The sequence below is a fragment of the Cetorhinus maximus genome, chromosome 20 (genome assembly GCF_964194155.1).
Source record: "Cetorhinus maximus chromosome 20, sCetMax3.hap1.1, whole genome shotgun sequence".
In the NCBI taxonomy this organism is placed as follows: domain Eukaryota; kingdom Metazoa; phylum Chordata; class Chondrichthyes; order Lamniformes; family Cetorhinidae; genus Cetorhinus; species Cetorhinus maximus.
This window is the reverse complement of record NC_135898.1, coordinates 47,244,195-47,270,072: the sequence shown is the minus strand read 5'-3', so window position 1 is coordinate 47,270,072 and position 25,878 is coordinate 47,244,195. Positions and strand designations below refer to the sequence as shown.

Sequence of the window (25,878 nt, the reverse complement as noted above, 5' to 3'; positions counted from 1 at the left end):
GCTGCAAGTTCTAAGGTTTTGAGTGCCTCAGTTGCCAATCAGAAGTTCTTAAACTTCAGGTGGCATCTCAGGAGCATCATTAATAAGCAGATCTGGGTTGCCAGATCTGGCCTGGTTATGTTCTCTGCTTGAAGCTGCTTCTCCTCTCAGATCATGGCAAGATATGTGCAAGGACAGGGATCCATACAGTCAATGCTGCCTTCAGCACTTCTGGTGAAGATTCTCAGTTGCATGTCAGAAAGGTTTATATGTGCACTCCTGCCCAAGCTGCACTGAAAAGTCAGTGATTTCCAGTGACAAACCACTTGAAGAAAAAGTGTGCGCTTGAATAATGCATAAATTTCAGTTATTCCCATACAAGTGCTCAAGGTTCCCTTACTTTCCAAAGATTATGCAAGTTTTTCATCTAGAGCCTTCACTTTTTCCCCTGAATAGTTGGAAAAATAAAATATGGAACAATGGAAAAATGAAAGATAAAATATGGAGGCGGTGGTGTAGCCGTATTGTCACTGGACTAGTAATCCAGAGGCCCAGGGTAATGCTCTGGGGACCCAGATTCAAACCCCACCAAATGGCGAAATTTGAATTAAATAAAAATCTGGAATTAAAAGTGTTATGGTGACCATAAAACCAGTCAATTGTTGTAAAAACCCAATAATCTGGTTCAATAATGTCCTTTAGGGAAGGAAATCTGGTGTTCCTACTTGGTCTGGCTACATGTGGCTCCACAGCAGATTCACAGCAATGTTGTTGACTCTTAAATGCTCTCTGAAATAGCATAGCAAGCCACTCAGCTGTATCAAACCACTAAAATATCCAAAAGGAATGTAACCGGATGGACCACCCGGCATCGACTTAGGCACCGGAAATGACAACGGCAATCTCAGCCCTGTCGAGCAACGTCCTCCTCAATAACATCCGGGGCCTGGTGCCAAAATTGGGAGAGCTGCCTCACACTCTAGTCAAGCAACATCCTGACATAGTCATACTCCCACAATCAGATCTGACAGACAATGTCCCAGGCACCACCATCACCATTCCTGAGTATGTCCTGTCTCACTGGCAGGACAGACCCAGCAGAAGTGGCAGCACAGTGGTACACAGTCAGGAGGGAGTTGCTCTTGGAGAGCTCAACATCGTCTCCAGATGCCATGAAGTCTAATGGCATCAGGTCAAACATGGGCGAGGAAACCTCCTGCTGATAACCACATAACGTACCTCCTCAGCTGATGAATCAGTGCTTCTCCATGTTGAACATCACTTGGAGGAAGCACCGAGGGTGGCAGGGGCACAGAACTTACCCTGGGTGGTAATCTTCAATGTCCATCAACAAGAGTGGCTCAGTAGCACCAGTACAGGCCAAGTTGGCCGAGTCCCATGGACATAGCTGCTAGACTGGGTCTGCAGCAGGCGGTGAGCGAACCAAAAAGAGGGAAAAACATACCTAACGTCATCCTCACCAACCTGCCTGCCGCAGATGCATGTGCCCATGACAGTATCGTTGTGAGTGACCACCACACAGTTCTTGTGGAGACAAAGTCTCGTCTTCACATTGAGGATACCCTCCATCGTGTTGTGTGGCACTACCACCATGCTAAATGGGACAGATTCGAAACAGATCTAGCAACTAAGACTGGGCAGCCATGAGGCACTGTGGGTCAACATCAGCAGCAGAACTGTACTCAACCACAATCTGTAGCCTCATGGCATGGCATATCTCCCACTCTACCATTACCACCAGGCCAGGGGATCAACTTTGGTTCAATGAAGAGTGCAGGAGGGCATTCCAGAAGCAGCACTAGGCATACCTAAAAATGAGGTGTCAACCAGGTAAAGCTACAACACAGGACTACTTGCGTGCCAAACAGCATAAACAGCAAGCAATAGACAGAGCCAAGTGATTCCACAACCAATGGATTAGATTTAAACTCTGCAGTCCTGCCATATCCAGTCATGAATGGTGATGGACAATTAAACAACTCACTGGAGAAGGAGGCTCCACAAATATCCCCATCCTCAACGATGGGGGAGCCCAGCACATCAGTGCAAAAGATAAGGCTGAAGCATTTCCATCAATCTTCAGCCAGGAGTGCCAGGTGGATGATCCATATCAGCCTCCATCAGAGGTCCCCAGCATTACAGATGCCAGTCTTCAGCCAATTCGATTCACTTTGTGCTATCAAGAAATGGCTGAAGGCACTGGACACTGGAAAAACTATGGGCCCTGACAACATTCTGGCAATAGTACTGAAAACTCGCACTCCAGAACTCATGCTCCAGAACTTGCCACACCCCTTGCCAAGCTGTTCCAGTACTGCTACAATGCTGGCATCTACCTGACAATATGGTAAGCTGCCCAGATATGTCCTGTACACAAAAAGCAACACAAAATCCAACCTGGCCAATTACCGATCCATCAGTCTACCCTCCATCATCAGTAAAGTTGGGCAGGTGATGTGTTACAGCTGTAGTATGTGGAAGCTGGTGGACGCCAGTGCGATCCATGGTGACCACATCAGCAGAAAGTGTTGGCTGCTCCAGGAACGTCGGCTCAGAGTTGACTGAGCTGCGGATACTGTGACACATCAGGGAGGGGGAGAGTTACCTAGACATTGTCACACCCCTTAGATTAATTACATCAAATTTGGACCATGGTCAGGGACAGGAGGGTGTGACTGCAAGTGAGGCAGGTATGGGGATCCAGAATTTAGCTTTGGAGGAGCCTCAGCCAGTGACCTTGCCAATAGATAAGAGGTTCTTGCTCCTGGTGTGGACGAGGGCACAGACTGCAGGGAGGATGAGCAAACTGACCACAGCACCATGGCACAGAGCACCATTCAAGTGGGGGGAGAAAAGAGAAATGTAGTAGTAATAAGGGGTTGCATAGTTAGGGGAATAGATACTGTTCTCTGCAGCAAAGGCAGGCAGTCCCAAAGGCTGTGTTGCCTACCTGGTGCCAAGGTTAACGACATCTCTTCTGGGCTGGAGAGGAACTTGGAGTGGGAGGGGAAGGATCCAGTTGTCATGGTCCACGTAGGTACCAACAACATAGGTAGGACTAGGTTATGCTGAGGGACTATGAGCAGCTCAGGACTAAATTAAAAAGCAAAACCACAAAGGTAATAATCTCTGGATTACTACCTGAGTCATGTGCAAATTGGCGTAGGGTAAATAAGATTAAAGAGGTAAATGTGTGGCTGAAAGATTGGTGTGGGATAAATGGGTTCTGATTCATGGGGCACTGGCACCAGTACTGGGGAAGGAGAGAGCTGTTCTGTTGGGACAGGCTTCATTTGAACCATGCTGGGACCAGTGTCCTGGTGAATCATATAACTAGGATTGTAGATAGGGCTTTAAACTAATTAATGGACGGGAGGGTTCAATTGAAGGGAAGTTTAAAAAATCAAAAAGAAACGAAAGAACAGAGGTGTGGTGTAGTGAAGAGGTGAACAATAATCAAAGTGTGACAGGAAGGGGCAGAAAATATAAGCAGAAGAGTGCAGCAGAAATTCGAGCCAGAATGAGTAATAATGGTAAAAAGTCAAAGCTTAAGGCTCTTCATCTCAATGCACACAGCATTTGTAACAAGATAGATGAGTTGACGGCACAAATAGAAATAAATGAATATGACTTGATATCCATTACAGATACGTGATTGCAGGGTGACCAAGACTGGGAACTCAGTATTCGATATTCTGGAAAAATAGGCTAAAAGGAAAAGGTGGGGTAGCTTTGTTAATAAAGGGAGGCATCAGTGTGGTGGTGAGTAATGATATATAGGTGCAATAGATTGTTATGTGGAATTAGTTTGGGTGGGAATAAGGAATAGCAAGGGGAAGAAGTCACCGGTGGGCCCCTGTAGAGTTGCCTTACTGTAGGACAAAGTATAAATGGGGAAATGATGGAGGCGTGTAAGTAGGACGCTACAATTGTCATGGGTGATCTTAATCTGCATATTGACTGGATAAATCAGATTGGCAGGGGTAACATGGAAGATGAATTTGTAGAGTGTATCAGGTTTTGTTTCTTAGAGTAATACGTTGCAGAACCTTCCTGGGAACAGGCTATTTTAGACCTAGTAATGTGCAATGAGGCGGGATTAGTAAGAGATATCATACTTAAGGATCCTCTAGGGGGTAGTGATCACAACATGGTAGAATTTCAAATTCAATTTGAGGGCGAGCAACTCAGGTCTCAAACCAGCGTCCTCAACTTAAATAAGGTCAATTACAGAGGTATGAAGAAAGAGTTGCCTAAAGCAGGCTGGGAAATTAAACTAAGGGGAAGGTCAGTGGATGAGCAGTGGCAGACATTTAAGCAGATATTTCATAACACTCAGCAAAAATTTATCCCAGTCAAAAAGGACTTGATGAGAAGGATGAACCACCCGTGGTTAACAAAAGTGGTCAAGGAGAGTCTCCAATCAAAAACTAAGGCATACAAAGTGGTGAAAACTAGTGGTAGGCCAGAGGATTGGGAATTTTTTTAGGAACTAGCAGCAGATGACTAAAAAGCGAATAAAGAGGGGGAAAATTGATTAAGGAAGTAAATTGGCAAGAAATATAAAGACAAACAGCAAGAGCTATGGGTATATAAAAAGAGAGTGGCTAAAATGAGAATTGATAACAGGGATCAGGGAAATGGCAGATAATTTAAACCAATATTTTGCATCAGAGGACACTATAAACACCCCAAAGATATCAGATAAGCAAGGAGCTAATGGGAGGAAAGATCTTGTTCCCTCTCTATCACAAGAGGCAAAGTATTTGACAAACTAATGGGACCAGATTCAGACAAGTCACCAGGACCTGTTGTCCTGCATCCAAGGGTTTTAAAAGAAGTGGCTGCAGAGATAGCGGAGGCATTGGTGGAAATATTCCAGAACTCTCTGGATTCTGGGAGGGTCCCAATGGATTGGAAAACCGCTAATGCGACGCCCCTGTTCAAGAAGGGAGGGAGACAAAAGATAGGAAACTATAAACCGGTCAGCCCAACACCTGTAATCAGGAAAATGCTGGAGTCCATTATTAAGGAAGAAATAGCAAGACATTTAAAAAAGCTTATTGCAGTCAAACAGAGTCAACATGGTTTTGTGCAAGAGAAATCATCTTTGACAAATTTGCTAGAGTTCTTTTTGGATATAACAAGCAAAGTTGATAAAGGGGAACTGGTAGATGTAGTGTATTTGGATTTCCAGAAGGCATTTGATAAGGTGCCACATAAAAGGTTATTACACAAAATAGGAGCTCACAGTATTGGGGGTAATGTATTAGCATGGATTGAGGATTGGTTAACACACAGAAGACAGAGTCGGGGTTAATGGGTGTGTTTCAGGTTGGAAAGACGTAACTAGTGGAATGCCACAAGGGTCAGTCCTAGGGCCTCAATTACTAAATATCTATGTTAATGACTTGGAGGAGGGGGCAGTGTGTGATTTGCTGACGATACAAAAATAGGTGGGAGGGCATGTTGTGATGAGGACATAAGGAATCTGCAAGGGGATAAAGATAGGTTGAGTTGGTGGGCAAAAACTCGGCAGATAGAGTTTAAATGTAGGAAAGTGTGAAGTCATGCACTTTGGCAGAAAGAATCAAAAAACAGACTATTATTTAAATGGAGAGACTCTCCAAAAAAGTGCAGCACAGAGGGATCTTGGTGTTCTTGTGCATGAAACACAAAAAGTTAGCATGCAGGTGCAGCAAATAATTAAGGTGGCAAAATGGAATGCATTGCCAGGGGGTTGGAGTTTAATAATAGGGAAGCTTTGTTACAACTGTACAGGGTATTGGTGAGGCCATACATGGAGTACTCTGTGCAGTTTGGTAGCTGTATTTAAGAAAGGATATACTGGCATTGGAGGCAGTTCAAAAGAGATTCACTAGGTTGATTTCTGGGATGAAGGGGTTCACTTATCAGGAACAGCTAAACAGGTTAGGTCTTTATTCATTAGAGTTTAGAAGAATGAGGGGTGATCTTATTGAAATGTACAAAATTCTGACGCGGCTTAGCAGGGTAGATATTGAGAAGATGTTTCCATTAGTGGGGGAATCTCGAACTAGGGGACATAGTTACAGAATAAGGGGGCACCCATTTAAAACTGAGATGCGAAGGAATTTCTTCTCTCAGAGGTTAGTGAATGTCTGGAATTCTATACCCCAGAGAATTGTGGATGCTAGATCACAAAGTATTTAAAGAGGAGGTAAATAGATTTTTGAAATATTGGTGAGTTGAGGGCAATGAGGAGCTGGCACGAAAGAGTTGTTAAGGCCTGGGGCAGATCAGCCATGACCTTAGTGAATGGCGGGGCAGGCTTGAAGGGCTACTTGACGGCCTACTCCTGCTCCTATTTCTTGTGTTCTAAGTGATGGAAGGGGTCATCAACAGTGCTTTCAAGCAGCACTTGCTTAGCAATAACCTGTTCATGATGCTCAGTTTGAGTTTTGCCAGGGCCACTCAGCTCCTGACCTCATTACAGCCTTGGTTCAAACATGGATAATGCTGCTTAACTCCAGGGGCGAGGCAAGAGTGACTGTCTGTGACATCAAAGCAGCATTTGACCGAGTGTGGCATTAAGGAGCCAGAGCAAAACTGGAGTCAGTGGGAATTGGGGGAAAACTATGCATTGGTTGGAGTCATGCCTAGCACAAAGGGAGATGGTTGTGGCTGTTGGAAGTCAATCATCTCAGTTCCAGGACCTCAATGCATCCTAAGGTCTGAAGTGGGGATGTTCGCTGATGATTGCACAAGCTTGAGCACCATTCACGACTCCTCAGATACTGAAGCAGTCCATGTCCAAATGCAGCAAGACCTTGACAATATCCAGACTTGGGCTGACATGTGGCATGTAACAGTCGTGTCACACAAGTGCCAGGCAATAACCATCTCCAACAAGGGAGAATCTAACCATCGACCCTTGACATTCAATGGCATTGCCATCACTGAATCCCCCATTATCAACACCCTGGGGGTCTTACCATTGACTAGAAACCAAACTGGACTAGCCATATAAATATTGTGGCTACAAGAGCAGGTCAGAGGCTAGGAATCCTGTAACTCACCACCTGACTCCCCAAAGCCAGGCACAAATCAGGAGTGGGATGCACTTGCCTGGATGAGTGCAGCTCCAACAACATTCAAGAACTTAATACCAGCCAGAGTGAAGAGGACCGCTTTGCTTTTCTGCATTGGCAGTTTAATGATTTGTTCCATGAGAGGTAATTCAAAAGTCAATTTACCTTCAGTCTCATTCTCTGATCCAATTTCACTGAAGTTTTTCCAGCGCTCCTTAGCTCTAGACAGGAAGATTTCATAAAGCTCTATGAAATGGAAAGACACTATAAACAATTAAGGTACTTAAAAAAAACGTTAATTTCTCCCTTTCCAAGTGAATCAACCTGATCATGGATAGCTAACAAAACTATTTTAAAAACGTCACTACAGGATGTGTGTGACTGTGGCCCAGAAGAGGTTCCTTGGGGAAGCCATGGCCCTCCATTTACTATCGCCCCAGTAGTATAGTTGAAATCGGGAGCTAGTCACTTGAGGGAACAAAAGCTTCAATTTTATGTTTTTTTCTGCTTGCCGTTTCAGTTAAAAGATCTGAATATTGTGAAGGGAATGTTAGATCACTTCCGAGTCTAGTTCAATTTGAAAGAGCTTAATTTCTTAAACACTGTCCAGTGCTATTTATAAACAGGCTAAAATTAAATCTAGTGTAGTTGTAATAATTTCTGATGCTGCACAACTATGTTCTGTAATACTGAGAAGTGACTGACACTACATTTACTTCCTTAATAAATCTTATTCATAGTTATCTGCGGACTTTGTAACATATCCAACGCTGGCACAAGATAGTAACCATGAAAGCACCGATATTTAATTCAGTAATCACTAACTATAAGCAGCTCAATTAATTAATAACCTCTTCCCTTGGACTCTGAGCCATATAGCTGGTTGCAGATTCAATCTTGATCTGCACCGACATTGAGGATCTCGGTTGGGGTGGCAGCAGGAATATTATAATTCATTTTAGATCCCTGAAACTATTGAGGAAGACAATCAGCAAGAGTTCCTTTTCCTGGTCTAACTTCAGTGATCCCTGCTGGAATAAAGCAAGGTCAGAGTCAGTTAGACCATTGTTGTCACATTCAGTCCATCGCCTGCCAAACTCACTAGGCTCACATAAGCAAAAAGTGTCAGAAAAGTGCAATTGCCACAACATTTTTGATGCAGAACATTTTTTCTTCCTTTTCATTAACAAAGTAATTTATGTAATGATTCAGGCAGTGCACATACCATGAGTAATATTCAGTTCATTACCAACAGCCAAGCTCCATACTTTTCCTCGAACACTTGGCGGAATACCTTGCCACCATAATTCACGCACCTTCCGCGTATTTCGACTAAGTACAAGAAACAAAAAGGTGTTATAGACATGCACAACTATCACAATTATAAAGTACTGGTTGAGCGTCCTTTATCCGAAACCCTCAGGGCTGTCTCCATTTCGGTTTTCAGATAATTTCAGTTTTCGGACGCCGTGTATAAACTTACATTACAATAGCCTAAGCCTAAATTACCTATAGTCTAAAGTAAATAAAATGGCGAGAAAAGTAAGATGCATTACTGAATAATAAATACAGGGTACCTGTAATAACTTTCTTTTTGAAAGTTCAGCACAAAAATCACAAGGCAAAGAGTGCAGACAAACAACTAGGCTTCCCATGCTAAAGGTCGATAAAGTTCAAAAAAGTGCGGTTTTTGGATGTGTTCAGTTTTCGGATTTACGGATAAAGGATACTCGAGCTGTAGTTGCTTTTCAATAATAACCTACTTACATGGTCTCCCAGTTGGGAAGAATATCAGTGTTCCAAATTATCATAGCATGAGAAATGCTTTCTTCCTGTCTGAATCGCTCCTTCATAATTTTTTTTCTTCGTTGTGCTTCTTTTATCTCTGAATTAAATCAAAATTCCCAAAACACTCCAATTACTGCTCATAAGTGACAAATTTTTCTAGTACATTTAGATAGATTTGTAACCTTGAGGGTTCAAACAATTTGTTTTCAGAGCTCTGACAATCCCACCTTTGACCATAAGACATAGGAGCAGAAATTAGGCCAATTGGCCCATCGAGTCTGCTCCGCCATTCAATCATGGCTGATAAGTTTCTCAACTCCATTCTCCCGCCTTCTCCCCGTAACCTTTGATCTCCTTACCAATCAAGAACCTATCTATCTCGGTCTTAAATACACTCAATGACCTGGCGTCCACAGCCTTCTGTGGCAATGAATTCCATAGATTCACCACTCTCTGGCTAAAGAAGCTTCTCCTCATCTCTGTTCTAAAAGGTCTTTCCTTTACTCTGAGGCTGTGCCCTCGGGTCCTAGTCTCTCCTACTAATGGAAACATCTTCCCCAGGTCCTCTTTATCCAGGCCTTTCAGTATTCTGTAAGTTTCAATCAGATCCCCCCATATCCTTCTAAACTCCATCGAGTATAGACCCAGAGTCCTCAAACGTTCCTCATATGTTAAGCCTTTCATTCCTGGGATCGTTCTTGTGAACCTCCTCTGGACCCTCTCCAGGGCCAGCACATCCTTCCTGAGATACGGGGCCCAAAATTGCTCACAATATTCTAAATGTGGTCTGACCAAAGCCTTATAAAGCCTCAGCATGAGATTCCTGCTTTTATATTCTAGTCCTCTCGAAATAAATGCCAACATTGCATTTGCCTTCCTAACTACCGACTCAACCTGCAAGTTAACCTTAAGAGAATCCTGGACTAGGACTCCCAAGTCCCTTTGCACTCCAGATTTCTGAATTCTCTCCCCATTTAAAAATAGTCCATGCCTCTATTCTTCCTACCAAAGTGCATGACCTCACACTTCCCCATGTTGTATTCCATCTGCCACTTCTTTGCCCATTCTCCTAACCTGTCCAAATCCTTCTGCAGCCTCCCCGCCTCCTCAATACTACCGGTCCCTCCACCTATCTTTGTATCATCTGCAAACTTAGCCAGGATGCCCTCAGTTCCTTCATCTTGACCATGCAAGAGGAGACATGAGGTTACCCTCCCTCTGATTTCCGTTATCTGTCACCATCCCCTAACCATGGTCAGACAGTTGTCTTCACAAGGCATAATGTGGCTTGGATCAAGAGCTGAATTTGCATTTTACCCATCCAAATTACTGACTATTGGTGCTCTACAGTTATTCCTTTAAAGTCATAAGATCACTGCAATTCTCAGTTGGTGCTTACACAAAGTCTATTTTGATCACATGCCGTATCAACCCGTTTAATTAGTTTGTTACCCCCAAAAGAGGAAAGCTCTGCTCAATTTTCTCGCCCAAACCCAGGAAAACTGAAACCAGTTACTCTGAATGAGATGAGCTAATTCACTATAGGCTAAGGATTAAGTCTGGTAAATTCTGAACTTCATGGCTAAGCTCCAGGGCATCAACCTGCTAACCACTTATTGATGTAATTTTATGATAACTCAATTATGTACTCAGTCTTTTTTATTGGCTGCAAATGCTTGCTGATTAGAAATCTAAGATGACAAAACAAACCATGCAGATATGATGGTCATTTGCAAAATTAACCTAAGAATATTCTTGTGTGATATTTGCATTTAGTAGTAGAGGATGAATCAGGTTATTTCACATATCTCATTACATCTTGCTCAGTAAAGTAATCCAGTAATCAACAGCAGCACCTCGTTTCTTTGCCTCTGCCACCATCTCATCATATTCTTGACGGTGCCGTTGAGCCTCCTCCGCAGACTTGGCAGGTAGGTGGCTGCAAAAAAAAGTGTGTTTCTGGTAAGCACAGGAGTAAAAATTTGAATGTCAAATTCTAGGATGAGAAGCGCTCCACATGTAAACACACAGTAATTTCCTCCAATTACAGAACGGAAACTCCTTCAAAATCACCTACATACATTCAGAATTTCATCTCCATGCTATACAAAATCTACCCACGACCTGACTTTTTTTAAATTATAAAACTGGCCTCAATATCCAAACCTTGCTGCTCCTCTACACGCTAGAAGTATAAGTTATACAAGCATTTACCGGGACAGTGCCTCTTCCAAACCAATTGAACCTTTTATGAGAGGCAAGCTATTTCTAAAATACTGCATGCACTTTGTCACAGGCAAGCTTTTGTTACCATTAAGTATAATAGCTGGGGAAGGGGCTCAAACTGTATTCCAAATAGTCAGTCAAACAGTGTCACAATGCGTTCAAACACCATCTTATCTCACCTGGGGCATGAACCTAGATAGGTACTTGAAACATGAGCACATTCCCTTGAATTTTAAATTTTATTTCAAAGATGGAGTCTTAGCAATTCTGATAGAATAAACTTGTCAAGTACTTGTCAAAATTCACTTAAGAATTCCATAAAATTGGATAATGCTGCAAAACATTATAATTTTGCTTACATATTACTTCATAATAGAGCTGTGGGACTAAACAATAAAAATCTCCCAGTCAGGCCACATACTTGGTCATGGCACCTGGCAAGGAGTGGGAGATCCTTCTCACAACTATTTTTATATAGATTCCAGTATCTCCCACGTGAACAGGGCTTCTATGTTGCTCGTCCAGTACCTGAAGTACATGGATATTGTTCCCGCCCTGGCAATGTGACATACAGCATAACAAGTATGATGAAAAATGAAAATAAACAGCAAAATATTGAGCTGGATTTTAAATTACTGTCTCAAACTCAAGCACATTTGGAATAGGACTCATTTCCACAACATTTCAAAGCTACACGGCTGCACAATATTAGTAATTTAAATATTCATCATACACTTATCAGGTTCATTCCCTACTTCCCACATTAGGGTAAGCAACATTTCATCAGTCAGGCTGCACATACTCTACAAATGAACACATCAACATTTTGTTGGTGATTTAAATATTTGAACTGTACCAGTTTCATTCACTTTCATAAATTTCTGCAACTTTTTGGTAACTGTTTAACCAGTTGTTGCTGTTCATGAGATAAGCTCAATGTTCTTTGCAGAAGGTACCGTTGGGCTACACATAGATAACAAGACTGGATCAGGTTTGATAATGACATTTTCCAGCTTCTTGGTTAATGAAGTCAGCCACTGGCAGTTTTTTAAAAAAATGCATTGTTGGGATTAGGGTGCCACTGACAAGGCCAGTACTTATTACCCATCCCAAGTGGCAGGCCTTCTTGAACCACTCAGTCTATGCAGTAAATATGCTCCCGCAATGCTCTTAGGTAGAGCTCCAAGAATTTAAGCTGGCAACCATAAAGGAAAATATATGTCCAAGTCAGGACGGTGCCTGACTTGGAGGGGAAGGAGGTAATAGTGTTCCCATATGCTTGTAGCCTTTGTCCTTCTAGGTGGGGTCATGGGTTTTAGGAAGAAGCTTTGCCTCCAATTAATTCATGAATTCTTCAGCTGACCTTTCTATTCATCAGGTATTATATCCATCATGTCAGTCACAACCAGGCAGCAGCTGGCAGCGCGCCATGAACTGCTTGGGCAGCACATTGGCACAAATGGTATTACCCAGGTTCCTGCTGGCTGAGTTTTAGAATAGAGTTGGTAACAACTCATCAGTTTGGCATTAGTGCTTTTAGGTAGGGAAAGTCCGTATTGATGGATTCCAAATTTCCTGTGAATTTTCCTTCCATTATGTGGAGTTACAGCACAGAGATACGTTATTTGACCTAAACGATGTATGCTAGAGCCTGTACTCCATGGGACCCTCCGACCCTACTTCATCTCACGGCATCTACATATCCTTCAATTCCCTCATGTTCCTATCACCCCCTTAAATGCATCAATATCATTTACCTCAGCTACCCAATGTGGTAGCAAATTCTAAATCCTTGCCACTTGAATAAAGAAGTTGCGCTTGAAGTCACAATTGGATTTATTGGTGACAATCCTATACTTCTGACCAATAAATTTGGACTCTCCACAAGCAGAAACATCTTAAGAAATATCTTAAAATTCCACAACTGATAATTTTATATTATCTTCTATATAAGTAAGCTAGATTCATATAAATGCACCTGTTCACTCTAAGTTTCTTTGTTTACAGTTGCTCTGCCTTAATTTGTTAGCCTGCAAAAAAAGAAAAAAATGCATAGCACAACTTTTCTAAGTGATGTATATGTTCTACCACTCGGTACCTCAATTTACCATCTTCAATTCGGTACTTGAACATGGGCATTTTTTTTTCCAATTAAAGAGTTTTGAAATAGGTAGTATATTCTCACCAAATATTTTAATGAAGTCCACTACAAAGGTGATGCAGATATTTGGTAAAAACTACTATTTTTGTAGTGCATCCCATTAAAAGATTGAAAGTCTGCGCACTTTCTCAAATAACACTCACTGTGGGGGAGAAGGGGTTTTAAAGCACCAAGCAAGGAAAAGTTAGCATTCCAATGTATAATTGCACCATCCACTGAGTTTTATTTTTAAGATGTACTTTATCTGCAATTATTTTTCTTGCATTACTTTGAAAGGGCTAAGATCTGGGTCAGTTAAGTAGATTTATTAAATTATTTTAAGTTAAGGTATTTTAGTTTTGAATGTGAAATAATTCACACCAAAATTGAACACAAAATATGTCTGTTAGCAAAGGCAAAGTATGATTTGGGTATTATTGTTGATTATTAACCCTCAGCATCTTGTATCAATCTGTTAATGATGTTAATGAAGTTCAATATTTAATATTTAATCTTGCAAATATCTTAGAGGCCACATGTAGAATACTGTGCAATTTTGGGCTCCTTGTTGTCAAAACAAGGATGCACTGGAGAGGGTTCAGAGGAGAGGGTGAATTCATGGCTTAAGGATAGCTGCAAATTAAGGGGAAAATTACAATACTCTTAATGCCTTTCTTTGGAAGAAATATGACTAATTGGGAACATAGTTATTAAAAATGATGAGAAGCATAGATAATAGATACACAAGTGGGCTCCCTGGCTTTTATTGTGAATGCAAGACTAGGAGAGACAAGTATAAAAATAAAAAGGCTTAACAAAGATATATGAGACTAGATAATTCTTACCTCACTGACATGTGTATGTGTGGGATAAGTAGAAATATAGTTAACGTTGCATCAATTAATTTATTAAAACAACTGAATATTTGGAATATTAGGAATGTGACTGAAAGTGAATAGCGATTGCTTCAAGTTATTCACAAATGGGTGATGGATTTTCCATTGCCAAGATCATGGGATTGGTCTTCTGGATAAAGCAAACTGACAGGATTGAATAATATAAATATTAATATTCTGGAGAATTCATTGGTCAGGAGAAAATTCTTCTGAATTGTCTGAATTCTGAATCCATCAAGTAAGTTTGATGAGCCAAATGAACTTCTGCATTCCATGATTACTGTTTATTCCCCTAAGATTATGAATCCCACACAAGCCTGTGAAGGGGTGCATTTAAGCTGAACAGTCATTTCCCCATCCTTGAAGACACAAAGTGTAAATATTAATTGAGAATCTAAGGCTCTGAAACTGTGACTATCAGGCTATTCATTATATATAATAGGACTTATGACTATAAACTTCACTGCACAGGTTTAGTCAGGCCCAAATTTCAACCAGCTTTGGGCTTCAGAAGGACTTACATACATCAATAAAGCTAAATCTGGATGTATTTTGTAATGCAAGATGATCTTGATTTTGTAAATTTCAAGAAGAAATTCAATGGCTAAAGCAATAAAGTTACTGGGCACCTTGCATGGTGATAATGATAGTGAAACTATCACTATTCCATTGAAACTAACTGCAGCTTCGGGAGTCCACACTTGTGCGGAATAATGCAGAAATCCAGAATTTGCAGCCATTGATTCTATGCTTCTTCAGAAGGTCACTGTTGAGGCACTCCCAGAATATATTCAATGGAAACCAATTGATTTGATAAGAACTTCCACTCTTGCGTTGTTAGTCTCGCTGCAAGATCCCTTGAAAAAGTTACATCTTATGGAATGAGGTGCAACTGAATTTTTAATAGCCTACCAACTTCCTAATTACTGCTAAACATCCTCACTGGTCCTGAAAATCTAATTTTACATTTGTAGTGTGTCAATTTTTTCCATAATGGTCAAATATATTTGTTTAAAAGTTTCTTTTTTCAAAAGTTTATTGAAACTTCTATCTTAATCTAATGAATTATTTATTTCACTATCTGAAAATGTAAATCAAAAGTGAAGGAGATTAAGTGCTCTTAACTTTGTGGTTTCCTGTGAGAGAATATTCAATGCGATTGGCTGCTTACTTGCTTGCTGACATCACTGCTGTTGTACACGAAGGTATCCCCTTGTCTTGGTACCAAATTTAATGGGGTTGCCAATTTAATACCAATGGGGTTAGGGAAACCTACACAATACAGATCACTAGATCTTTGTGGACAGCTCTCAACAAAGTCAGTGATGAGCACCCTTGCTGCATCATTGACTGCAAAATTCAGGCCCATAAATGATTGTGGTAATAAATGAAAATATGAAAAAACATACACCCTTGGAAGTGTGTTTTTTTTAATTCCATTTTCATACGTTTTTTGAAAGGCCCATGGATGACTTAAGTAAGAGATTGCTAATTCATAAACTGAGAGTCAAACATGACTTTTTTTTCTCTATCTGGTGAATGCCGATGAAAATCTCCAGGCCAATTCAACTGGGAAGCATCTTCTTCCTTTGGCCAAAAGACCATGGGGGCACCAAAAAGCAAAAGAAGCCAAGTTTTATTGGCTGATGGCATTATCTAATAAGCCCTCAAGACAATTATTAGTAAAGCATGTCATTTTATTATTGTTCCCACGAAGTGGATGCATAGGTTCTGTTGTGGCACAAATGCCACTCAGATTCCAGAGATGGTTAAAGTCAGACGCTTTATTACAAGCATGCAGGGAAGATTCAAGCTGCTGAATCTCTCAATGAGCAGTTACAGTAACATACATTTATACACAATACAACTTCAGCTGGCCACATGCCTGAACGTGCTTTGTCTGCTCGTGGCCGTCCATGTATCACAGGTAAACATATCCGATCATAGTCTCACAGGTAAGCATGCTAGTGCGACAGCATGAAACGTAGAAAACAGCTCAGGCTTATTGGCTACAGTGACTTCATCTCTAGCAAAACACATCTTGAAAAGGCAGGCCAAGTGTATAAGCTAAGGTTATGGAAAAATACAGTGAAACTGCTTCATGAGTGTAACTCATAGTAATCATATTAACCCTTCATTTCCCACATCAGGTTGATACTTTTTTTCATATACAAGTTAAACTTGCCTGTACTGTTGGGGTTTTTAAGAAGTATTTCTATTTCAATAGTTGTAAGCAACCACAACCTTTGTGGTTGAATAGTCTGCATCTTTGGTTGCATAACTCAGGGTTACCAGTGACCCTATTTAACAGCAAAGCTGTTGGTCTGTCAGTCTGGAAGGTGGAGTCTGGGCCCACTTTGTGTGGACTAAAATATTCAACTTTATTCACAATTTACAAAAGCAAAGGTATGAAGTATTATACTGTACAATGTAGAAACAGTCCACATTTGGATAATTTACCCTTCTAAGTTTTAGACTTCCTTCATTTAAAGTTTACACAACTGCAACATATTTTCAATTCTGTCAAGTCCTGTACCATGGAAATAATGAAAGATTGTATTGTGTTAAGGAGCTTCTTCCTTCTGACTTGGTCAACATGAGCCCATGGAGCTCAAAACGCTTGTTTCTCTGAAGGCATCAAGTTTGGTTAAACAGATAAAGTAACAAAGCTGTACTGTCTTGTTACATATCCATCAGTTTTCCAAGATCAAAATTCAGTATTATAGGAGCTGGCCACTAGAGATTGTTGACGGATACTTTTATAATACAATGGTTCAATCTATAAAGTCATTAATGCATTGGTAGACTATTGGTACTTTACAACACTAGCATTTTAAACAGGCTGTTATAAAAGAAACTTTACTTTAAATTAGCTTAATCAAAAAGTACAGAAATTAAAGCAAACTGCTTCCATCCTGTGGTTTTAAAATCCAGCACAACTTTCATCTTGAGGAAGTCCTTTAAAATAAATACAACCAGGACAGGGCTAAATTTCCATATTAATTGGGCCAATTACCAAGGCACGTTTGTACAGTGGAACTGTACTCAGATTATTTATGCAAATAGTTTGTCTGTTATAATTACTCATACCATTTGACATGATGTTGTTCCAAATATCTAGCTCATGGTTTGTGTGTTTTAGAATATACCTTTTAGTATAACTGTAGAAAATGAGATCAATACAACATATACAAGCTGGAAGATTATTACACTTAAAAGGTAAGAGTAGGAGAGATAGAGCTATAAAACAAGTGGAGAAACTTAAACAATGCATGACCTAACTGAAAATGGAAACAGAAAAGGGAAACATAGTAAGGAAACTCACCCTCCCAGTCACTTAAGAAACTAAAACTAAACCTGAGCTTTGGAAACCAAAACTTGTGGGCAGACTGAAACTAGTTATGGCCATATAAATGGACACAAAGCCATCAAGTAGTAGCTGCAGCTTGGAACTGGTGTGTGCAGTTTGCAGCTCACAGAGAAGATAGTCAAGGTAAATGACAGTTAAATAGACCTGCACTGTAAGTCGAGTAAAAAAAACTAAGTTCATTGTTTGCCTAGTGGAATGCGAGTAAGGCTTAATCTCAGTTTGAATTTTGTGAGGGAACAGAAGTTGGAAGATTGCCTAGTTTGAACCTAGTGGAAGAATCTACAGTGGTCCCTCCACAGAGCCTTGTGGCAATGAAAGCCATCAGGCTAGCTTGGAAGTATTGGAAAAGTAACCTGAACCAAGGAACTGAGGGATCCACAGTCAAGGGATGGTAATTGAAACTTTTACCTCGGAATAGCTGGAGCGGAGGAAGATGGAAAGTCTTCAAAGTTTTAAGATTGTGCAGAGTTGTAAGGATGTTCCTAGCTAAAATCATAGCAAGGCTGCTCGGAATGAGGTTCTGCTTACTTGTTGTATAAGGTGAGCAGTATGCGTAAAAAAGAAACGAAACCCAAAAGGGATAGACATTAAAATGGTGTGTGTTCCATGAACCAACTAATGAATGAAATTGGTTCTTTATATATAACTATTGAATAGAATCTGGCTTGAATGCTACAAACACAGCCACATTTTCACAGTAATGTCAAGTTTAAGATTTGCAAGAATTGATATCCTCTCCCAGAAAAAGTCTTGTAAAAGTAGATACAGTGGTAACAGGATTATATACTAAAATGCAGAGCCTTAGCATAGTTTATATGGCAACATTCATGGAATACAAGCCTAAACGTGAATTAATTGCACCAATCATTTTTGCAGGCTGTATACCAAACTTTACTTACGCTGGCCGATCCTCTAGGATAAGTGCTGTAGTAGACAGTGGCTCAAATTCAAGATTTCGCCGCCGTGCAGATTGGAGTGGAGTTTTGGTCATTCGGCCCATTCGGGCTTCATATTCCTATTTTCAGCAGAAAGAAGAAATCAACACATTACAAACATACCTTTAACAATTTAATACAAATTGATCAAAGAGCTTAGCTCCCCCCCTTTAAAATCAAAGGAAACAAAAACAACCATGGACTTGGAAAAATTGACCAAAAGTTTGACCAGTAATTTCTGACAATCACAGTCAAAAGTTGTAATCACTTCTGTGGTTTTGTCTTAAGGTACCATTCTTTCAATAACAGGACATATCGTTATTTTTTCCTGATAAAACGTATCCTGAAAATGAATAGTCAAGGTGCATTCATTAAAATAAATTCATTTGAAAGTGGAAAAATATCCAATTCAAGAAGCACCACCCCCTGCCCCAAATTTTCTACAATAATTATGGCATATATGTTCTTTGTTCAGCAGCACAACTCTGAGTCAGCCTTAATTCCACTGATTGTAGCACAATTGTGTTTTGAATCGTCACAAGAGCATGGTAAGTTTAATGGTGCTCTCTTTGGGACATTTCAGCAGATAACTCATTGTGTTAGTTTTTTTGGGCGATAATTCAAAAACAGAAAGTAATGTGATCTGTTTAACATGCTTCATAAAATATTTTGCTCTTCTTCAATTTTCTGTTAACCTGCAAATATATACCAAGGCCAATCCTGTTAAATTAGAATTAAGCAACCTTGAATTAAGTATTTTTTTAAGCACTTACATTATGTTGTGTTATTTATGTTGGCTAAATTAGGTAACAATGTGAATCAAGTACAAATTTTCCAATCCAGCATAGACTCTAATTGGATATATATGAGAATAAGGCAGTGTTTTTTCAGATTGACGATTTATTTTTCAACCCTTAAGCTTGAAGCTATATTTTAAAGAAAACTGCCTACAGAACACAGAATATAGGAAATAACTTGGGTTTTTCGTTTTGTTTTTGGACATTCCTTCAACAGGTTATTACTAATATTCAACTTCCCAATGTGAATTTTAGCAAAATAAATCAACAAGAAAAATGGGAAAAGTGGAAACATAAGCAGGTTCAATGGGGGAAAACATGCAAGCATACACATAATGACAAAAAGCATAAGCATTTCCCTGGGGAGAACAGAATGGTGGAGATTGGTAGAGAACTACATTGGATAGACATTTTGTAGAGTCAAGATAGATTCACTTTTTCTTTTAAAATGAGAGGAATAATATAGGAAAGGCTTACAAAGAATATTCAAACAAAGTGAAAGTTACATTGCTGCATTTGTTTAAAATAATCAAATTCCAAGCCACATCAAACAGCTGTAACCATTAACCGATTCTTATGGTCTTGATAGGAATGTGGGTTTATTTGATTCCATATCTAGCATTTGAGCAAAGTTAGAGCCTAGTGCCTGCCCGGAATGCAGACTACTCTCACAGCAAGTCTGCACTGCAAGTCAAGACCAGGTTTATTACTAAAGTAGGAGAAAAAAACTCAACTCCATGTTTAGTACTTCCTCATAATTAACGCAGAAAATAGATAATCAATGCAAAACAACTGATATTTGACACATTTTGAATCATGAAAAATATCTTTGGATTTCTATGCTTTTGTGATGGAGATCTGGGCAGTCAGTTGGGAGATTTCTGTGATCAGGTTGCAATATAGTGCTTTTGAGGTTCTGTTTGATCTTTCTTCCTTGGCATGCAGGCTGTCTCTTCCCTTTGGGGTGCAACTTTTAAGGGTTTTTAAAAAACATTTACTTTGGGTTAGTGCTTCTTTTAAACAGGATGAGCTAGCCTCCACGGTTAAAAGATGTACTGAGCTACATTGTAAGTATACTCGGGAGTTGTCAGAATTAGTTCTCTTCTACATCAAATGAATCTGAGGATATCTCTTTGCGCCATGTTAATTGGTGGTGACTTTTGCCCTAGTACCAGTACTTGCATGTTTTGTGATATCACTGACATACTATGACATGTTTCCTCCTAATTTTTGCTGTGACGCACTGCTTTGTTATACTATTTGGTCATTTCCATCTTACCTATAAATCTTCAGAAATAAATAGGAAGCAAACTTTACAGATAGAATTAAGAAACAGAAATAGAAAAGCATTTAAGACCATAGTGGGAATTATGTACAGACTCCCAGTAGCTGCTGTGAAATGGTAGAGTGTAGAAATGCAGAGATTAGATAAGCATAGAACAAAGGCAGAATGGGTTTAATGGGGGATTTTAACTTGCATATAGACTGGGAAAAGCAGACTAGCGCATGTCAGAAAGATATTGAATTTCTTGTGTGTTCTGGTTAGTTTTCTGCAACAATATATCCTAGAATGAACAAGGGAACAAGCCATAAATCTGTAGATTTAATTTAGCAATGAATAATGAGCCAGGTTTATTGAACAACCTACCATTACATGAACATTTATCAATAGTGATCATAACATGTTCAAGTTCAATGTATTCTTTGAAAGAGAGAAATGCAAAACCAAGATTTTAGATTTAGACAAGGCTGACTTCAATGTGATGAGACAGACTGCCCAAAGTAAAGTGAACAAATCTGTTAATGGGCAAAATGACAGATGATCAATTCTAGGTGTTCAAAAAATAATTTGTGATATAGAACCAGTTTATACCCTTAAGGGGGAAGAGAACTACTTGCCACAAAGAATTGCCATGGATGACTAAAAAGGATTAATATTTTAAGATATTTGTTCTGACAGTAGTCAATCAAGCACATTATGCTGGCCCAAGACAGTTGCAATTATAAGCCTACTTTCTTTATCTCTGCAAAGAGTGATACTAATTTGTGCAGATTCCAATATTTGCCATGCCTAGTTGAGATACGGTAGTGGCTGTAGCAATTGGAACAACTATTTTTGTTTCATTTGAGCTAGAGTAAATCAGTAGATTTTTCAACTCTCCCCAATAATGCTTTTCATTTGATAGCACAGAAGTAATGTTAAGGTGCTAACAATCACTAAATATTAAAACTTTTTAATGACACAGTAGCAAACCACTTTCACATCATTGTAATGCTGCATTGTAATAAGTTACAGGAGAGGTAGGGCATCAGCCTCTTGAGCCTGCTTCACCATTCAACACAACAATAACTATCTACCTCAACCGCACCTTACTGCACTTTCCTCATATCCTTTATCAAAGCTCTGTCATGAATATATTGAATACCTGTGCACCCACAGCCTTCTGGGATAGAAAATTCCAAAGATTCGCAACCCTTTGAGTGAAGAAATTTCTCATTTCAGTCCTAATTAAATGGGACCACCCCTTATTGAGATTGCAACCCTTAGTAACATGAGGTTTCAACTCTTTACCATTTACCTTGTTAGATTGTGACTTTTATACTGAAGGTCAAGAAGTGTCTATAAAGAATGGTTTTCTATAGAAAATATTACTTTAACAATTTTTAGTGTTTTTTATTCAGGATTTTTCATTAAAATTTCCCTCTAAGCCTGAATAATAACAGTACTTCTCTGAGTTATGAAGAGATATTAATGTGTATAATGTTATTGGAAATTATTTTTAAATTGGAAATGTAGTAGGGTCTGTGTGTACGTGTGCGTCTGTGTGCGGCTTAATTGGATTAAAGCCAGCTAGTCCGAGTGCTTTGATGCATTGTAGTTTTGAGATGTTAATTAGATAAATGTAAGGAGGTAAAGTGCAATTTGCATTTGTTGAATAAATCATTCAAAAAAATGGGTAAAATCTTGCACCTAGCTGGGAGACACCAAGCAATGTGTTTATATTACTAATAAAATTGGAATGAAAGGATTCTTGAGATGTAAAATTAAAAAAAGAATGAGTAAAACAATGGAAAATTTACATTCATAGGGGAAGTTATGTATAAACCGAAAGGAGTTGTGTGTGTGCAGGTCAGAGGCATTTAACATATAACCAGCCTGAAACCCTACAACTGTCTGCAAAGGAACCAAATTGCAAGGGACCTCATTTTAAATTCGTAAGATCAAATGTGCTTTGCCTAGTGTCTGTTTAAATTCTATGGGTTATTGTTGCCTTGATAAAGATTTACCTGGGAGTGATTAATTTGGGAATTTGTTTAGAAGTTTTTATGGTAGTAATTTGTAGACGTGTGTGTGTTTAATTAGCTGTTAAATTAATAAATGTTTAATTTAGTTTCATATAAAACAAACCTCTCGAGGCTTGGTGGTCTTATTACGGAATTCAGAGCTGCATCTCAAACATACCAACTGAAAATATAGGTTATGACAGTTGTTTAAATTTCCCTGGGATTTAAACAACTCAGCCTTTGCTAACTGCTGTGTCATAACACCTGAGCTTTCCACTCTTAATATGCATCTACTGTTTTCCTGATCACTTTGGAAATCTGAAATCAAACTGAAGAAATGCAGCCAGTGCAACAATTTAGAATATATCACAAAAAGCTCACTAGCACTGTTTGGTGTGATTACACAATTAAGAGGTCTGATCAGAGAAATTTTAAAATGAACAACTTGAATCACCCAATGTAGCATCTAGGAGCAAGTTTTTCTGGTTTGTTTTACAAGATATACCAAAATAAATTATAAATTAGATATACACAGATTATAAATATTAATTGGTATTAAACAGTTAATATTATAAACATTTAAACTCTTCAGAGAACTAACGGTCAAGCTGGCTGATAGAAAAATGCAGGAATAACATTGTCTCTATATTCAGACGTACCTCAAAAAAAGCCTACTGGCTATTGTAGATGAATAGTTAAAATGATAATGCCATTTAGGAACTAATCAAAAACAGAAATACCAGCATGATTTTGATGTGACGAACAGCATTTTGAACAATGGCACAATAACTGAGTCACATTATAGCGTACGGTGCCAGTCAGTTCGTCCAACAGCTGGTGATTACTATTCATTTTCATTCAATGGAAAACATCATAGCTTTTAAAATTACACTTTTTTTTATATTCCCTAATATAAAGCCTATTAAATATAGGTCAAAAGACCATTCAGGAGAGAGAAACTACTAAATGTGACAATTGGATAGCTGGGGTACTGAAACTGCAGTATTTCAATGGACATCTGTGGTCTATTATCCATTTGAAACATTCGAATTAATACTAAAACATCTCTAAAGGAATGACTGCAAAGATAGCTGAAATTAAGGCCATATTTTTACATAATGGCACAATTTCAGTAGCAGTGAGATGGCATGTCTAGACTAAAAGTTTAATTGCTCAGACCAATACTGGAATTTCCTACGTAATAGAATCATCCTGAACATCAAGGAAATTGGTATATCATTCAGCATAGCATAAGCTAACATCTAGGAAATTGTGACCAGCCTTTATTTGCCTGTAAATTCAGAAACAATGCATGGCAAAATGTTGAAGATCCTAAAATCGGTCTGCAGAGATGACACAAAGCAACAACATACATTGATAAAACACTTTAATGTAGAACAAAGTTCCATGATGCTTCACAAAAGGGCAACCAGTCAAAAATAGACACCGAGTCAAAGGAGGGGATATTAGGAGGGGGTGACTAAAAGCTTGGTCAAAGGCAGAACTAAAGATAGGTCCTTAGTTCCAGAGGTAACAGTGCAAGGGTGAGAGAAGCCATTGCAAGAGATGTTCTGGCTACAAATGGATAGCTAAGAGTGGAACCAAGTGTTACAACCAGTCCCCAGGAGAGGTTCCCCCAATTTATGATCCCAGGCAAGATACCCAAAATTGTTATACTCTCAGGTGAGGGGTGAAGCAAACAGGCTCCCCTTCTTTATTTAACTCCCTTGGTTGGTCACAACAAGGTTAATTCAAAAAGGATCCCTTCCCTTGTGCATACCTTTTCCCAGTCCAAATGTATTTGTTTTTAAAAGGAGCCAAATTAACCAGGCTTTCTTGAGTTAAAGAAAGAGTGAGTTTATTAGTTACTAAAACATGAGAAAAAAAAATAAAAACACAGATTAGAAATGAGAAGTGAGTCCAGAAATAAAAGTTAAAAAGATATACGAATCAGTCTTTGGCTGGTCCATGAGGAGTAGATGATGAAATGTTGCAGCCATTAAATTGGATGATTCCGGAACAGCTGACTTTGGGCAGTTGGATATTCTTGGTTCTGCAGGTTAGTTGAAAGGAGTTGTCCTGTTTCTTTTTTTGACTGTGGTTTGTGACTTGCTTCCAGCAATCAGGCAGAGAATTTTTTTTACCAGCAAGTGCAGGGATGCCTGGTTGATGCTCTTCAGCTGTGACCTTCACAGCACACCCTCGCACACCAGGCCTGGAACACCAAAACCAGCACATACAACTAAGGTTGCAGTTTGCTATTTAACCCCTTTTCTTGTGTATTGCTGGAAGGGAAAAAAAACATGTCTTTTGCCTAGATCTGCTTCCTTTTCAACTTGCATCATGTCCAGAATCTCAGGTTATAACTCCCAGGAAATGGTTCCTGCTGAGATGGTAATCAGCCTTCATTATCTCCCCAACCACAGGAGATTACGTTCAGTTTTTGCATTACATCTTTTCCTTTGAAGTGTCTTTGTCTGAAGTAGGCCTTGACACCTTTTTAGATGTGACATTCTGTTCTCTGGACTAGTTGGTCAAGTGTAATCCACACAGGAATTTTCCAGAAAGTGGTTACTTTACAGTCTCAGCCAGCTTTTGCTTGTATGTCCTTATTTTAAAAAAAACACATCTTACTTAAACGTTCAATATGTCCGTAAGTAATTCAGGGCTATGATCCATGGTCATGACACATGGAAAGGCAGTCCCAAAGAGCTGGCCAACAGAGGAAAGGCACTGAAGGAGGAGAGGGTGATTGAACATGACAAAGGCTACAGAAAGGTCAAGAAGGGATACAGTACACTGTCACTGTCAGAAGCTGTTATTTGTGACTGAATCTGGCTTCTTCAATGCTGAGGTATGGATGAAAACCTCATGGAAGATACTCAAACATGGGGGCAGCATGAAAGATGGAAGGCGACAAAGCATTCAAGGGTTTGGGAGGGAAGGGAGGTTTTAGATGGGGCAGTGGTTTGCAAGGAGAGAGAAATTGATGGTTTTGAGGAGTGTGTGAATATGATATTTTCGAAAGGGAAAAGAACAGTACCCAAAAGCAGAGAAGCATTTATAATACCTGCTAGAAAGGTAAAGCCAACAGTTGGAAAATTAATGGGAATGGGGGCATGAGAGCCTGTACAAGGCGAGGGCATGAATGGAGATGGGAGAGAAGAGAAGATTATGCAGTTTCAAGGCTAGGACAAGGGGAATCTTAGCTTAGCCCTGGTTTTCTGGGCATGGGGAAGAGGGGAAGGGGCAGGGAATTTAATCAATGACAAGTAAGTCCTTGAGCACCTAATGTTGGAAGTGAGCGTGGAAAAGGGATTTAAAAAAAGACAGTTGTGGTTGTGGAGTGAAGAAGCTTGTGGGGGGTGGGG

General features: G+C 39.5%; 1 protein-coding gene across 6 annotated transcripts in view; it reads right to left on the bottom strand.

Annotated features, from left to right (window-relative positions):
• tbc1d12b (TBC1 domain family, member 12b) overlaps positions 1–25,878 on the bottom strand; it is a 114,050-nt gene that overhangs the window by 13,173 nt on the left and 74,999 nt on the right. For 5 of the 6 annotated variants that reach the window (XM_078565996.1, XM_078565997.1, XM_078565998.1 and 2 more), the window contains 5 exons: positions 18,390–18,505; positions 10,715–10,797; positions 8,838–8,955; positions 8,296–8,402; positions 7,236–7,316 (listed from right to left, as the gene is read on the bottom strand). In XM_078565996.1, the coding sequence (XP_078422122.1) occupies positions 7,236–7,316; positions 8,296–8,402; positions 8,838–8,955; positions 10,715–10,797; positions 18,390–18,505 (505 nt within the window). Of the gene's footprint in view, positions 1–7,235; positions 7,317–8,295; positions 8,403–8,837; positions 8,956–10,714; positions 10,798–13,062; positions 13,115–18,389; positions 18,506–25,878 lie in introns of those variants that run through there. The other variant, XM_078566002.1, reaches the window with a different exon arrangement.